The 14,122-nt window shown below is 36.7% G+C and overlaps 1 protein-coding gene across 1 annotated transcript in view; it reads left to right on the top strand.

Annotated features, from left to right (window-relative positions):
• Window positions 1-14,122, top strand: part of RELN (reelin) — a 536,970-nt gene that overhangs the window by 356,903 nt on the left and 165,945 nt on the right. Inside the window, exon 20 of the mRNA XM_011927764.1 lies at window positions 4,400-4,636. Coding sequence (XP_011783154.1) covers window positions 4,400-4,636 — 237 coding nt within the window. The remainder of the gene's footprint in view (window positions 1-4,399; window positions 4,637-14,122) is intronic.

Genomic DNA, 14,122 nt, shown 5'->3' with positions numbered 1-14,122 from the left:
TTATTAAGATTTACATGTAATGTAATTAAGTAATGAATAAAAAGAAATTTTTTAGCATGTATAGTCTCTCTGGCAAAAATGGGATGTTAGGGTTTATTTAAAGCCCTTTCTTCAGACCATTTCTATTTTTCTTTAGTGTATAGATTTCATCATATATAGTATCAGTTGTCAGATTTAAGTCTTACTTGAAGCTGGGCTATCTTTCAATGTTGGCAGAATAGTAACACAATTAATGGTACAATTTCAGGTGTGTCTGAAAGATCCTTTCCCTTCCTAAACACTTACTGAGCTACTCACTGAAATTCCTTTAAAAATATCGAGGGATTAAGATTTAAAGTTAAAATTCCATCAGAGTAGTTGATACTGTGGCTTACATTCACAGTCACATATAAATGGACTAATATTCCATTTCACTTCCTGGAAGTATATTTTAATCATGAGGAGATGAGAAAGAGAGAAAGCTTTGGACACGGAAGTTTGCATTGGCACCCTGGAAAAAAGACAGGGTTAAGGAAAGTAAGAAAGGGGGACTGAGGATATATTTTATATATTTTATGGTTTTGCCTAGAACGGCCCCTTTATTTAAGTATTTGCAAATAGATAAGAACTTTTATTTTCATAGAAAATGAAGTAGCATGTAACAGATAATGATTAACATCTGTTATAAGTGTTATACATTCTAAAATTTTAAAGATGCACCAACTGTGTTGGGTATTTTCCCTGTATAGGTAAAAATCTAGTGCTAAATTCAACTTTCTTACTAAGTAGAGACACATGAATACTAAAGAAACCTTTCATAGACTCTCCATAGTAACCATTAAAAGAAAATTAAACAAAAATCAAGGTAATGATGATGAAAGCATGAAGAAAATATCACAGTCCTAAGTTGGCCTAAAGCACAATTTTTTCTAACAAAGATGGACAGCTGCAAAATTCAGTAATCAATCTATATCATGAAATTTAATTAATCTTTGTTGATATGAAAAATAATTACACATTTAATGTGCTATTGCAAAGGCGCGTTTAATCTTGCCTGCCATTTGACAGCAACATTTTTCTTCTAAGAATCAAGGTGGCTTTTCAGTATTAGATATGTGCATGGCTTGAAAGATTAAGATCACAGTGGAGTTTTTTTTAAAAGGAGAACGTGGTAATGGTAGCAAAAACACCTTAATTTTCTGTGTGTGTGTGTGTGTGTGTGTCTATATATATATATATATATATATATATATGTGTATCTCTGTCCATGAATTCTTCCTCCTGCCCCCTCTGTCTTACAAATATTAATAAAAGGTGACATGGCAGAAGGGGAATTTGATATATTCTAGATACCAAATTATATTTTATATGATAAATAATACAAGCCATGTAAATTCTTCATAAGAAAGTTAAATATATCTTGATGCCTTTAGCCATTTGCTATATTTCCTTCAGTATAAATTGCTGCCTGTAATTGCTGTGAATTCCATATTATTTCTTCATGCCATGGTTGTTCAAAAATGAAGTGTGATTCATAAATTAGACGTGCTAGTTGGCTAACCACTATTACTCTTTGACTATTTTAAATAATTTGCTTGCCTATGATTCATTCAGTAAATAACTCTATCTGCTTGTTATTAATAAAAATTTAATATATCTAAGTTAGTCTTTTAATTCCAACTGACTAGAATGTCTTGTGAACTAATTGGTATTTTTCTTAATGTAAAATTATGTATGACTGGTGAGACTAAAATTATTCTAGCTTTTCTTCTTAATTATAGGGCTTGTTTTTACTCTAAGATTATTATGAAGTCTAATCTTAGTTTCTTTTTATGTCTTATTATTATATGTGATCTCCTCTTTGTTCTATCATGTCATCCAATTCCATAGTGTATATCATTGTAAAACATTTTTTAAACAATTTGATCTTTATATTTGATCTCCTCTTTGTTTCTATGTGTCACCCAATTCAATAGTACATATTACTATAAAACATTAAAAAAATAAATCTATGAGGTTAGGACCTACAAACAAAAGGAAGATTGAGGTAGAAAGTTGACTTAAGTCTCTGTGTTCTCCTCTAGGAATATTCTGATCAGACAGTTCCACAGCTATTCTAACCAGCCACTATAATTTGCAAAGAGGTAAAATCATCAGGAACTCCTACACCCAAAGATATGATGTAGAAGTTAAGAACAAGGCTTTAGAGCCAAGTTCTCCAGATCCAAATCCTGGCATTAGCACTTATAGTCTGCTTAACCTTAAAGGGATTATCTAACCTCCTTGTGCCTCTGTACTCACATCTCTATCAGGCATATACTGATAATACGTACTATGCAGCAAAAATTTGTTGAGTCCTTATTATGCGCCAGATACTGCTCTAGGTACTAAGGCATAATAGTGGAAACCAGACAAAAAAGTTTCTCACCCTTGCCGTAAGAATAGCATTATTCTAATTTCACAGATGAAGCTACTGAGACACATAGAAGCCAAGTGCTTTATCTACAGTTGCGAAATCATTAACCATTAGGTGTCAGAGTGGTAACACTGGCCCAAGAGTCTGATTACAGACCCATAGTCTTAACACCTCTGCCATGAAAATATTGGTCACTTCATTCACTACTATCACATTCATATACACTATTTTCCTTAAAATTTGCCTGGGAAATTCTAGTTTCCAGTTGTTATATTAAAAAATAATATTTATTTTCATCAGAGAGAATATTAACTGCTTTTATAATTATTAATATGAAGAAAAATTATGTTTTTAATAACTGCTAAACAAATTATTAAATCAATGACTGATATTTTCATTGTTAAACCAGTTTAAATATAGTTTATTTAGTTTCTTTCTATATATTATGTATTTTTATAAATATATGTATTTATTTAATAAACAGACTCGAAAAATTAAAATGAAAATTAGTAAAATACTTAATTTAACAAAACCTGACTCTTCTAATAAATTTACACTGATGAAAAATTTTATAGATTTTAGAAAGTATGTAAAACTCATAAATGTATTATAGCTATGTATTTTTAGTTTAAGAACTGTTTTTAGGGCCGGGCGCACTGACTCACACCTGTAATCCCAGTACTTTGGGAGGCCGAGGCAGGTGGATCACGAGGTCAGGAGATCGACACCATCCTGGCTAACACAGTGAAACCCTGTCTCTACTGAAAATACAAAAATTAGCCGGATATGGTGGCATGCGCCTGTAGTCCCAGCTACTCAGGAGGCTGAGGCAGGAGAATCACTTGAACGTGGGAGGCAGAGGTTGCAGTGAGCTGAGATCGCGCCATTGCACTCCAGCCTGGGCGACAGCACAAGACTCTGTCAAAAAAAAAAAAGATGTTTTTAAAGCTTTATTTCTGTATTTACATATGGATTTTCCTTTATTTAGAAAATATGTTTTCTTCTGTTGCAACAAGTCCTACCAGTTCTGTACTGTTTGTATAATCAGTGGTGATAGTCATGTTAGTCTACCCCAAATATCCATGTACAGATTATTTAAAGGAAAACTAGGTAATTATTTTTTAAATAACTTTCAATATGTAAAACAGCACATTCCCAAGAGGTGATTTAGCATGTTTCTTCACACAATAAAAATATGAAAGCCAATCCAATTTGTCAGTAAATACAGCCTTAGATGTTGAAGTTTTAAAATAATTTCTTTCTAAGTAATTCAACTAGTCACTTGACTTAGGAAGTTTTTATTTGCTCATTAGTTTAAAAAAAAAAAAACAAACTCAGCCCTTCCAGTGTGTCTTTACTGCAAGCACCTTTCCTGGTGTTTAATTGTACTTTGACGGTGACAAATGTTCCCTTTGCCATTTGCTTCACATCTCACCTGTGTATGGATGCGAGCAGCATGGTACTGTGATTTATAGAGCTTTCAAGTAGATGTCATTGCAGTGGCAATTAATATATGGTTCCTGCTGCTGTGTACAATAATTGCTCCTGGAAATTAGATATTATTCTTAATTTTCTTCCCCATTTGTCAGATACAGGTTTATTGTCATAGCTGCCATGACACAGCAGATGACCTCACACACCATGATAAACTCGTGGGAATGAGGAAGTATCCTGGTTCCAAACAGCCAAAACTGTAATATGTGTAACAAGCTGCCCAAGATCCTTTACCAGACTGTGATGAATACTGTCACTTTGACCACCATGTTTATTGAGAGCTTTTGCAAAAGCAGATGAGTGAAGGCAAAGTTACATTTTGGGGTGTGTGTGGAAGACTTTGTTGGAAACAGACAGGAAACTGGACATCTCAAAGAAACATGTTTATAATCATGGGAGAACTATTTTTTAATGCTATACTTCAGGGGAAAATCTATCCCACTATAAATATTTGTGTTTTAAGATGACAAAATAATCTGAATTTTGACCCCCCTTTTTTTTTTTCTCTAGAATAATCTCTGTAGAACTACCAGATGATGCAAGGCAGTTTGGAATTCAGTTCAGGTGGTGGCAGCCGTATCATTCTTCCCAGGGAGAAGATGTATGGGCTATTGATGAGATTATCATGACGTCTGTACTTTTCAATAGCATTAGTCTTGACTTTACCAATCTTGTGGATGTCACTCAGTCTCTGGGATTCTACCTTGGAAATGTTCAGCCATACTGTGGCCACGACTGGACCCTTTGGTAAGGATTTCATTGTTGTTGTTGTTACAGTTTGCACTAGGAATTAGAACATGAGGATGATCTTCCTGATCTACTTGAAAACAGAAGTACTGTTTTCAAGTCGTTACAAGTATGTCTACACAAGCCTACTTGTATGTCTGCAAGTAAAATGTCTTGGGAAAGAGGACCGAAAACAAAATACTGATAGATTTAAATAAACGTAAAATTTTATGGCCGGGCATGGTGGCTCACGCCTGTAATCCCAGCACTTTGGAAGGTCAAGGCAGGTGGATCATGAAGTCAGGAGATCAAGACCATCCTGGCTAACAAGGTGAAACCCCGTCTCTACTAAAAATACAAAAATTAGCCAGGTGTGGTGGTGGGCACCTGTAGTCCCAGCTACTCGGGAGGCTGAGGCAGGGGAATGGCATGAACCTGGGAGGTGGGGCTTGCAGTGAGCCAAGATCGCGCCACTGCATTCCAGCCTGGGTGACAGAGCAAGACAACGTCTCAAAAAAAAATTACCATATTTATTAATCTCAAATTTTCATTTCCCACAGTTACATATTTTTTTTAAAAAAAAAAAACCTCTTCAAAAAGTGTTAGTAATTAAAGTGACTTCAGAGGCCCATGGGGTTCATAATGAAACATGAAGTCACTCTAGTGACTATTTTAATAAAATTTATCATGAGTCACTCTGTTTTCATGCTCTCTTATATAAGGCCCCAGAAGTATTTTTAGCCATGATTGGTTAACTAACATCTCCTTTTTAATCCATGTTATCAAACACTATTGGACCAGTGACTCATATAGTTAATGCCAGTGGGGTTTCAAAATTGTGGGATAGCCTAATTAAGGTACCCTTCATTTTTAGATTTTTCCTCCTGGGGTCATGTGCAAATTTAATTATACAACAAACAGTAAATAATTTAAAGGTGATTAGTACTTCATGTACATCAGTAGGATAATACAGTAGTGTTAACTAGGGGCAGGAGCTGGCTGCTTTACGTAGGAAACTCCCAAGAGGTTTCTCAGAGGAGGCTACCTTTGTGTAGTTCACATGGTGGATATAACACATTCCACTGATTGGAGAGTGGGAGAACATGAAAGCTCCAGCCACATGAAGATCTGGAGGAAGAGAAATGCAACTACAGGAAACTTTGTGGTGCACACAGTTCCCCCAGGCGAGAGTGACCATGACACGTTCAAGGACCAGGAAGGAGGCCAGTTGTCCTGGAGACCAGGTAGTGAGGTAGTGAGTGTCAAGGAAACCAAGAGATACGCAGAGGTCAGTTCTTTTAGGGTCTTCTAGGCCCAGAGATCCTGGACTTAAACTCAGTCCTGTATGATTCCAAAACCCACAACCTTCACCACTGTGTATACTGCCCCTCTCTAGGTTCCATTAGGACTGGAAATATGATTGAAGAATCATTTACTAAGAGATTTTTATTTTGTATTGAGTCATGGTCAGACCAATTTAATTCCTTCAGATGAATCTCACTGAAAGCTATTCACCACTGTTGCTTCCAGAGAGCATATCATAAATGACCCATCAGTGATCTTATCATAATTAGAGGTAAATTTTACACACTATTGCACAGAAAATTACCTTCGATGGGACTTGTGCATGTATAGTTAGATCTCACAGACAGCAGGCTCAAATTTTAGCATCAAAATGACAGCTAATGGAATGGAGGTACAGCTGGTCACTTTTGCTGCAAGCACTGTCAAACTGGATAGAATGAAATTTCTAAATTTCTATAAGACAAAGTAGGAAGGTGGTGTTTTTTGGGGTTTTTGTTTTGTTTTGTTTTGTTTTTTTGAGACAGAGTTTTGTTCTTGTCACCCAGGCTGGAGTGCAATGGCGCAATCTCAGCTCACTGCAACCTCTGCCTCCCGGGCTCAAGAGACACATTTTCTATTTGGTAGACTCAGATGCTTGTTTTTACAGATGTTCTTTCTTAGTCCCGGAGACTTTAAAGAAAATAAAGGAATAAAGCAAATAAGGTGTAAAGATGTAGAACAAAATGAGATTTCTTAGAATTTCGTGCTTCTGAAAATTTAAATTGACCTGAATTTACAGTAATTCAAACTGATCATGTACCATAAACTCTATCGTTCAAGTTTGTGTAGAAGAGTTTTTTCCTAACACTTTTAATATAACAAAGAGTCATATCATGAATGCAAGTCCTGTATCATGTTTACTTTCATAAATAGTTAACATCTGCTCAGATAAATGCAAAAGTTGCTGAGCATTTTAATTTAACACTTGCATTGAATGCATGATAACAGCAGTTTAATTTCCGTGCTTTGATCAAAACCCTAAGAACAACATCCTTTCACACAAGTCTGATGAATATTCTTAACCCACCACCGCTTTAATTGGTGGAGATACATTTACTTTGTGAAAGTACAATCACAGTAATTATGGAAAAACCATAAGAAAACATAAATAATTGTACAATTCCCATGGGCACCTTGAGCAGCCCCGTAGGAGTTTTATTAACAACCACATGTGAGCAATCGATTTGACTTTCTGATCTTCTCTGAAACGAAAAGGAGTTGTCTTGGTTATGAAACAACAGAGAGTATACCCTGGCGGTGATAATGAGACTACAGAAACACATTAACCACTTTAATGAGGACGTGAAAAATGCTTGCTTCTCATTAAAATGAAACAACATGGAAGATCTCAAACTGTTCTATTTTCTTAGCCAGTGAGTCAGAATAAAATCCCTTTTAGTGACATTGTTTTCTCTCTGCCACTGTTAAGGAATACATTGCCCAAGATTTAATGTGAATTCACCTTGGGGATGTTTTTCAGAAACACTTGTTACAATATTAAAATTTAAGTGATGATATCGACCAACTATTTATTATAATCTCATAGTCCTAAAACAAGCTGTCATTTTTTAAATGTAAAACCTTTGGAGCATATTATCTTATGAAGTAAAAATTATTTAAACATATTTAAGTATGCGGTCTCTGCCCTTTAATGACCTTGTTTCTCTCAAGGGAAATTTTGAAATATATATGTGGTCTTACGAATGGCTGGTGTTAAATTAATTATTGTTGGTTTTTCTCAGCTGTGAGTTCTTTTGGTTCTCATTTTCTAACTCATGACTTTCCATGAGCGTAGATTGTCGTTACTCAGAGTGTTCTTCAGGGAAAACTTGGACAATTGCTTTTTCATTAGAAGAACTACAGTCAATATGCTATAAATCACTTTCCAGCATGTCATCCTAGAGCACTTTTTTCCAGTGGAGAAATGAATTGCTTTTAATTCTTCGAATACTTTCTTCCATACATAGTATCTGAACTCAGAACTTCTGTCTCCTTTAGGTTCTAATATTCCTTAAAACCTCTTACATATATTTTAAGATCACTAAGAGAAAAATTCTAATTGAAGTTTATTATATTGCATCTAGTACTATTAGTGATAACACCAAGGGAACATTAACATTCCTCTAGTTTATTAAATGAACATAACATTCATCTAATAAACCAGCTAGATACAACAGGTGGGAAGGACATTACTGTCGTATTAAATATAGAGTTTGAGTTTTAAAATGTGTACAGTTAAGGCCAGGCACAGTGGCTCATGCCTGTAATCCCAGCACTTTGGGAGGCCGAGGCAGGCAGATTACCTGAGGCCAGGAATTCAAAGACCAGCCTGGCCAACATGGTGAAACCCCACATCTACTGAAAATACACAAACTAGCGGAGCGTGGTGGCACATGCCTGTAATCCCAGCTATTTGGCAGGTTGAGGCACAAGAATCGCGTGAACCCAGGAGGCAGAGGTTGCAGTGAGCTGAGATCATACCACTGCTCTCCATGATCTCACTGGGTGACAGAGCAAGACTGTGTCTCTAAATAAATACATAAGTGTACAATTGAGAGAGAATAGTTGTAGCATTTAGAATTGGCAGTTGTTTTCAGGAAATATGGTGTGGTACAAACATAGGCTTTGAGGTCATAGGCCTGAGTTCAAATTCTCACACTGCCACTTAGAAACTTGTAAAACTAAAGCCAGATAATTTTAACTAAGGAGGAATTTTGAGTATATATTTTGATGTAGCTGCTTTAGGAAGTTTGCATCAAAGCAACTTTATCAAAAGAGGAAATAACTGAGTTTTGTTAGTAATGTACAACAGACATCCCTGACTTCTAGCTCCACCCAGAACTTCTACCCTTTCATCCCATCTTTGTCTTTCATTCCCTTCACGAGCTAGTGCCATCCCTAACCTTTACTCCAACTCTAACCACTGCCCTATACAGCCTCACTCCATTGCCAGCCCCGAATAATGAACTATGAGTTGGGCATAGAGTGAGAACACCAGTCTTGCACATTCTTTTGTAATTTCTAGAAGGTGACGTATTTTAATGATTTCTTTTTTAAATTACCAAACCTTTTCCCATATCAAAACAGTAACATCAAAAGGCCACATATTCAAGGAAATTTGTTTAGCCTCTTTGAGCCTGAGCTTTTCTTTTTCTTTGCACCTTATTTTTTTTCTTTATTTCTTTAAAAAGAAAAAGGAGGGATACATGTGAGCCTGAAGGTTTCATCTGTAAAATGGGAGCAATGATACGTACTCCCAAAATTGTCATAAAGATTAAATGAGATGTTAGATAGCAAATACCCACCATGAGCCTGCCATTTCCATTCCCTTCACTGTCTCGTTGAAAGAAAGAAAACTGGTATCTATAAGATCCACATAATGAGCAATGTTTTTGAATTTTGAAAGCTAACAAACATTATTTTGCCTGAGCAATACAAAAGAGCATTCTCTGAAATTTAAAGAGATCAAAATAGAAATGTTAAGAGCTTTATTGTATAAACTAGGTTTGGTTAAGGGGGAAGGTTGAAGGGTTGTGCAACGGAAAGCTCATAGTGGGTGTACTTATTTTTGTCAGTACTTTCCTATCTAAATGCCAATCACCATCACTACACAGATGGATTACATTCTAGGAATGCTGAATATGTTATCATAGAAAGTATTTTGTGAATGGTGAGTGATTAGGTTACTAGGAAATCCCAGACCTGAAGGATCCTAAAAGCCTGTTTATCTCATAATGTAACTTAAACACAGTTCATTTGCAATAAAAAGGTAGAAAAAAGTGCTATGACTCTACTAATAATTAAAGCAAAAATTAAGATAAGAAAAGCTATAGTTTTTGTTTATCATTAATGGTGCTTGAGGAATAGCAGATATAACTAAAATATTCAAAGATAGACGAGACCTGTAGAAATGTTCAAAGGGCCTCTTGGGTACTTTCATGGGCATGAAAGACAGAAGGTACTTGTTCCTTTTGTCTAATTTTATTTTTTTTAATTAAAGCTTTCTTTCTTTTTTTTTTTTTTAACACAAGTAAATAACTGGTACTAGTCATCTGTTGGTCATTTTTTAGAGAGAGAAATTTCCCAAAGTAAGTAGGAAAAGTACAAAGAAAGTAAAAGAGCAACATGAAAAAAGTGAAATCAGCTGTGATTTACAAAAGGCATGAGGAGGCCAGGCACAGTGGCTCACACCTGTCATACCAATGGGAGGCCGAGGCGGGTGGATCACCTGAGGTCAGGAGTTCGAGACCAGCCTGGCCAACCTGTTGATACCCCATCTCTACTAAAAATACAAAAAATTAGCCAGACATGGTGGTGGATGCCTATAATCCCAGCTACTTGGGAGGCTGAGGCAGAAGAATCACTTAAACCTGGGAGACAGAGGTTGCAGTGAGCCAATATCGTGCCATTGCACTCCAGCTTAGGCAGCAAGAGTGAAACTCCGACTTAAAAAAAAAGGCGGGGGGGCATGAGGAAAAAAGGGTCACATTGAGTGGTATGTGATGATGTGATGGGAGGATCTTTGAAACCTGATGTTCCACACCAGCCCCAGGTGGCATGATCAGCCTGAGAGAGTAGGAAGCTAGAGGTGTAAAATGAAGAGAATAGTTGCAGTGTGGGTGGCCCAAGTCAAAGGGAATTGACAAGTGCGACATGTTCAGGACATTTTAAAAGTATGTGTTCATATTTCATGGGATATTTATGAGCATGGACAAGCAAAAATTATTTGTTTGTATATTTTATGAGAAGCAGCAGTCACCCAGGCAAAAATTCCAGATTAAAAAGGATCCCAAAAGCCTATTTATCTCATAAGTTAAATACAGTTCATTTGTCATAAGAGCTAGAAAATAGTACCATGGCTTATTAACAATTAACCAGTACTCTAGTGTTATATTATTATATAATAATGTGACAGAACTGAATAATAGGTGAAATTTTAAGTTATACAAGATGGGCTATTTGTTAACATATGTGTAGGTTATAAGGACCATCAGGAATCCACAATAATGTGTAGTAATGGGTAACTCAGAGTTTGCCAAAATGACCTGAGAATGACCATCAGAGCTCATGCTACATAAACCTGCCCCTGTAGGGACATTCAGGCCCACAGGAGGATCTGCACACAGTGAGCAAGCATTGTACCACACATTTTAAAATGAGGTCTACCTCTCCTTCTGCTACCTTTCGGTTAATTTATTGAAATAGGAATATGTGTTTAAAGAGGTTTGAATCAGAATCTTAACTACATGCAGATCTTTATTCCTTTGGACCAATCTTGGGAAACTAGTCACTGTTTGCCTGATACTAATTGTAAGGATTGTGTTGTTGGTAAACATGGGTGAAACAACCTATAGAATAATAGTCTAGTAAATTTTGTTAGGATTTTCCTTTCACGAAACATCAACCTGTAGCTTATACAGAAATTTTGTCTGTTTAAATAGTTTGTTAGCAAGCTTAGAGTATTCTTGAAATTGTCTCTTACAAAGACTATTAAAAAGAGCAGTAAATCAACTAATGTTGTACTGCTGAAGGAAGTCAGTCCAGGTGAGATGGCTCCCAGGAGCCACCTCAATGACCATTTCACAGTAAATGATTATCTAGGAAGCTTAGCAGATAGATAGGTAAATACATTGAGTGACAAATGGAAAAGTCATTTCGTATTACTCTCAACAGCTGTGAAGAGTATTCTTAGTACTGAAGACTTTTGGTCCCTCTATAAAATTGCCAACATAATAGAATAGATTTATAAGTGACTTTCGAAGCTAGAGCCTATTTATTTAGCTTTTCCCCAATGAGGATTTCATTACCTGAAGTTTTTCATTTATTGATAGACTAATTTATACATTCAGCTATTTATTGATTGATTTACAGGCACTATTTGTACTAAAAGTGTAGCAATTAGTGTTGGAGACAAAGATAGAAAGGCCCTTTGCTTGTGAACCTTACATTCTAGAGGGAAATAACAAGTACTCAAATTTATAATCATATTCCAGACAGTGATAAGTGCTGTTAGGGTAAGAGAAATGGGGTTTTATGTGGCAGAAGTGGAGAGTGGAACTATTTTAGGTAAGAGGGTTGGGGAAGACCCCTTGGGAGGCATTAGAGTCTAGAATGATGAAAGAGACAACTACGTAAAAGTATGGAAAAAGAGCTGTGCAGGCAGAGGGAATAGCAAGGGCAGAGGCCCTGAGGCAGCCAAGAAACTAGATCATATAGCTTCATAGAACAATATAAAGAAGCTGGATTTTACTCTAGTGTTACAGGAATCCAGCAAATAATCTGGAGCAGGGGAGTGATGTAATCTTCCTTATGTTTAAAAAATATTTGTGATTGCATTGTGGAGAATAGGGGTAGAGGATAATAGAAGGAGCAGTAGAAGGAGCTCAGCTAGGATGCTAGTAATGTCATCTTCATGTGCTTAGGATAGGATGGTGGCAGTGGATGAATGGACTATTTGGAGATATATATTAGAGGATGTATTAATGATCAGGACCTGCCTAAGGGGTGGATTTAACGACTATATTCTAAAACTTACTCTATGTTGATGTCCACGGGGTTAATTTTTAAGTCACGTATTTCTCCAAAGTTAGAGTTCTCTAAAAATCTTGTTTTGGACTAAATAGCTGAGTGAGGTTTCAGAAATAAGGAAACAGACCACTAAACAAATTAACAGCAAGAAAAGTCTGCATTTGATGGTTTACATTTGTGCTTCTTTCTGGTTTGTTGGAACACATTTAGCAGTCTGAGACAATTATTTTTATTTTTGTTTTTATTTTTCTGAGGCAGAGTCTCGCTCTGTTGCCCAGGCTGGAGTGCAGTGGCACAATCACAGCTCACTACAACCTCTGACTCCCAGGTTCAAGCAATTCTCGTGCCTTAGCCACCTGAGTAGCTGGGATTACAGGCGCCTGCCACCACGCACGGCTTATTTTTGTATTTTTAGTAGAGACACAGTTTCGCCATGTTGCCCAAGGTGGTCTCAAACTCCTGGCCTCAAGTGATCCACCTGCCTCTGCCTCCCAAAGTGCTCAGATTACAGGCATGAGCCACCGCACCCAGCCTAGTCTGAGACAGTTATTTTCTGTGGACAGTGGTTCACAAAATCTCCTTGACAGGCCCTGGTTGAGCCGGGTGGGTCAGCCTCTGCAGCCTCCTTCCCTGCCTTGCTGCCTTTGACTCAGTTTACTCCAGTCACACTGCACTTCCTTCTCTCTGCACCAACAAGCCAAGCTCTGTCCTCTCCCAGCAACTTTATATAAGCTGTGCCTCTGCCTAGGAACCTTTTCCATTACTTCTTTTGGGCACAGTGCTTGCAACCTCCAAGCTTTCCAGGAGACTGGGAAAAGTCCAAGGGCTGCAAAAATGTGTATCATCTCAAAACTATGACAAGAAACTCACCAAAATAAAATGAATACATTTTAATTAAATGTCTACAAAATATTACATTAGGCTAACTTCATTAATTGCTAAATTTAATATTCATAAAATTTCAAGATGGAAATAATTTTTTGGTCCAATTCCTTAGTATGCTGAGAAATCACAGCCAAAAGTATATTAAATGCATTACTAGTAGCCAAATGAAATTTAAAGGCAATGTTACAAAATCCGTTTGGGTACTTTTTGCAGCCCAAAATATTTATATTTAATGTGAGACATAGGTGCATTTTAATATGTTTTCTATGAAGTGAGATGAAATTTCCAAAATTAAAACTATCAAGATCCTCAAAAGTCTTAAAATGGCTCTGCTTGAGTATGCTCTAAATAAGACACTTGGTTGCACATAGTTGGAAGGAAAAAGAAAGATAATTTCAAAGATTCCTCATGTATTTTCTCTCTCCCCTCCATGCTAAATGTTTTCAGCCAGGGCATCAGACCTGACTACATCAACCAGTGTATTCTGTTCTAAAAGGGAGTGATGTTCAAGGAAATAGAGGAGACAGAAAAGAACTGAGAGAGACAGGAGTGTGTTGAAAGGGCAAATCCTAATGATAAGTGGTATAAATGTGGATCAGGTTAGGCCAGGCACGGTGGCTTACGCCTGTAATCCCAGCACTTTGGGAGGCTGAGGTGGGCCGATCACTTGAGGTCAAGAGTTCAAGACCAGCCTGGCCAACATGATGAAACCTTATCTCTACTAAAAATACAAAAATTAGCTGGGTGTGG

The sequence above is a fragment of the Colobus angolensis genome, unplaced genomic scaffold (genome assembly GCF_000951035.1).
Source record: "Colobus angolensis palliatus isolate OR3802 unplaced genomic scaffold, Cang.pa_1.0 Scaffold74, whole genome shotgun sequence".
NCBI lineage: Eukaryota > Metazoa > Chordata > Mammalia > Primates > Cercopithecidae > Colobus > Colobus angolensis.
This window is presented reverse-complemented; position numbering and strand designations above follow the sequence as displayed.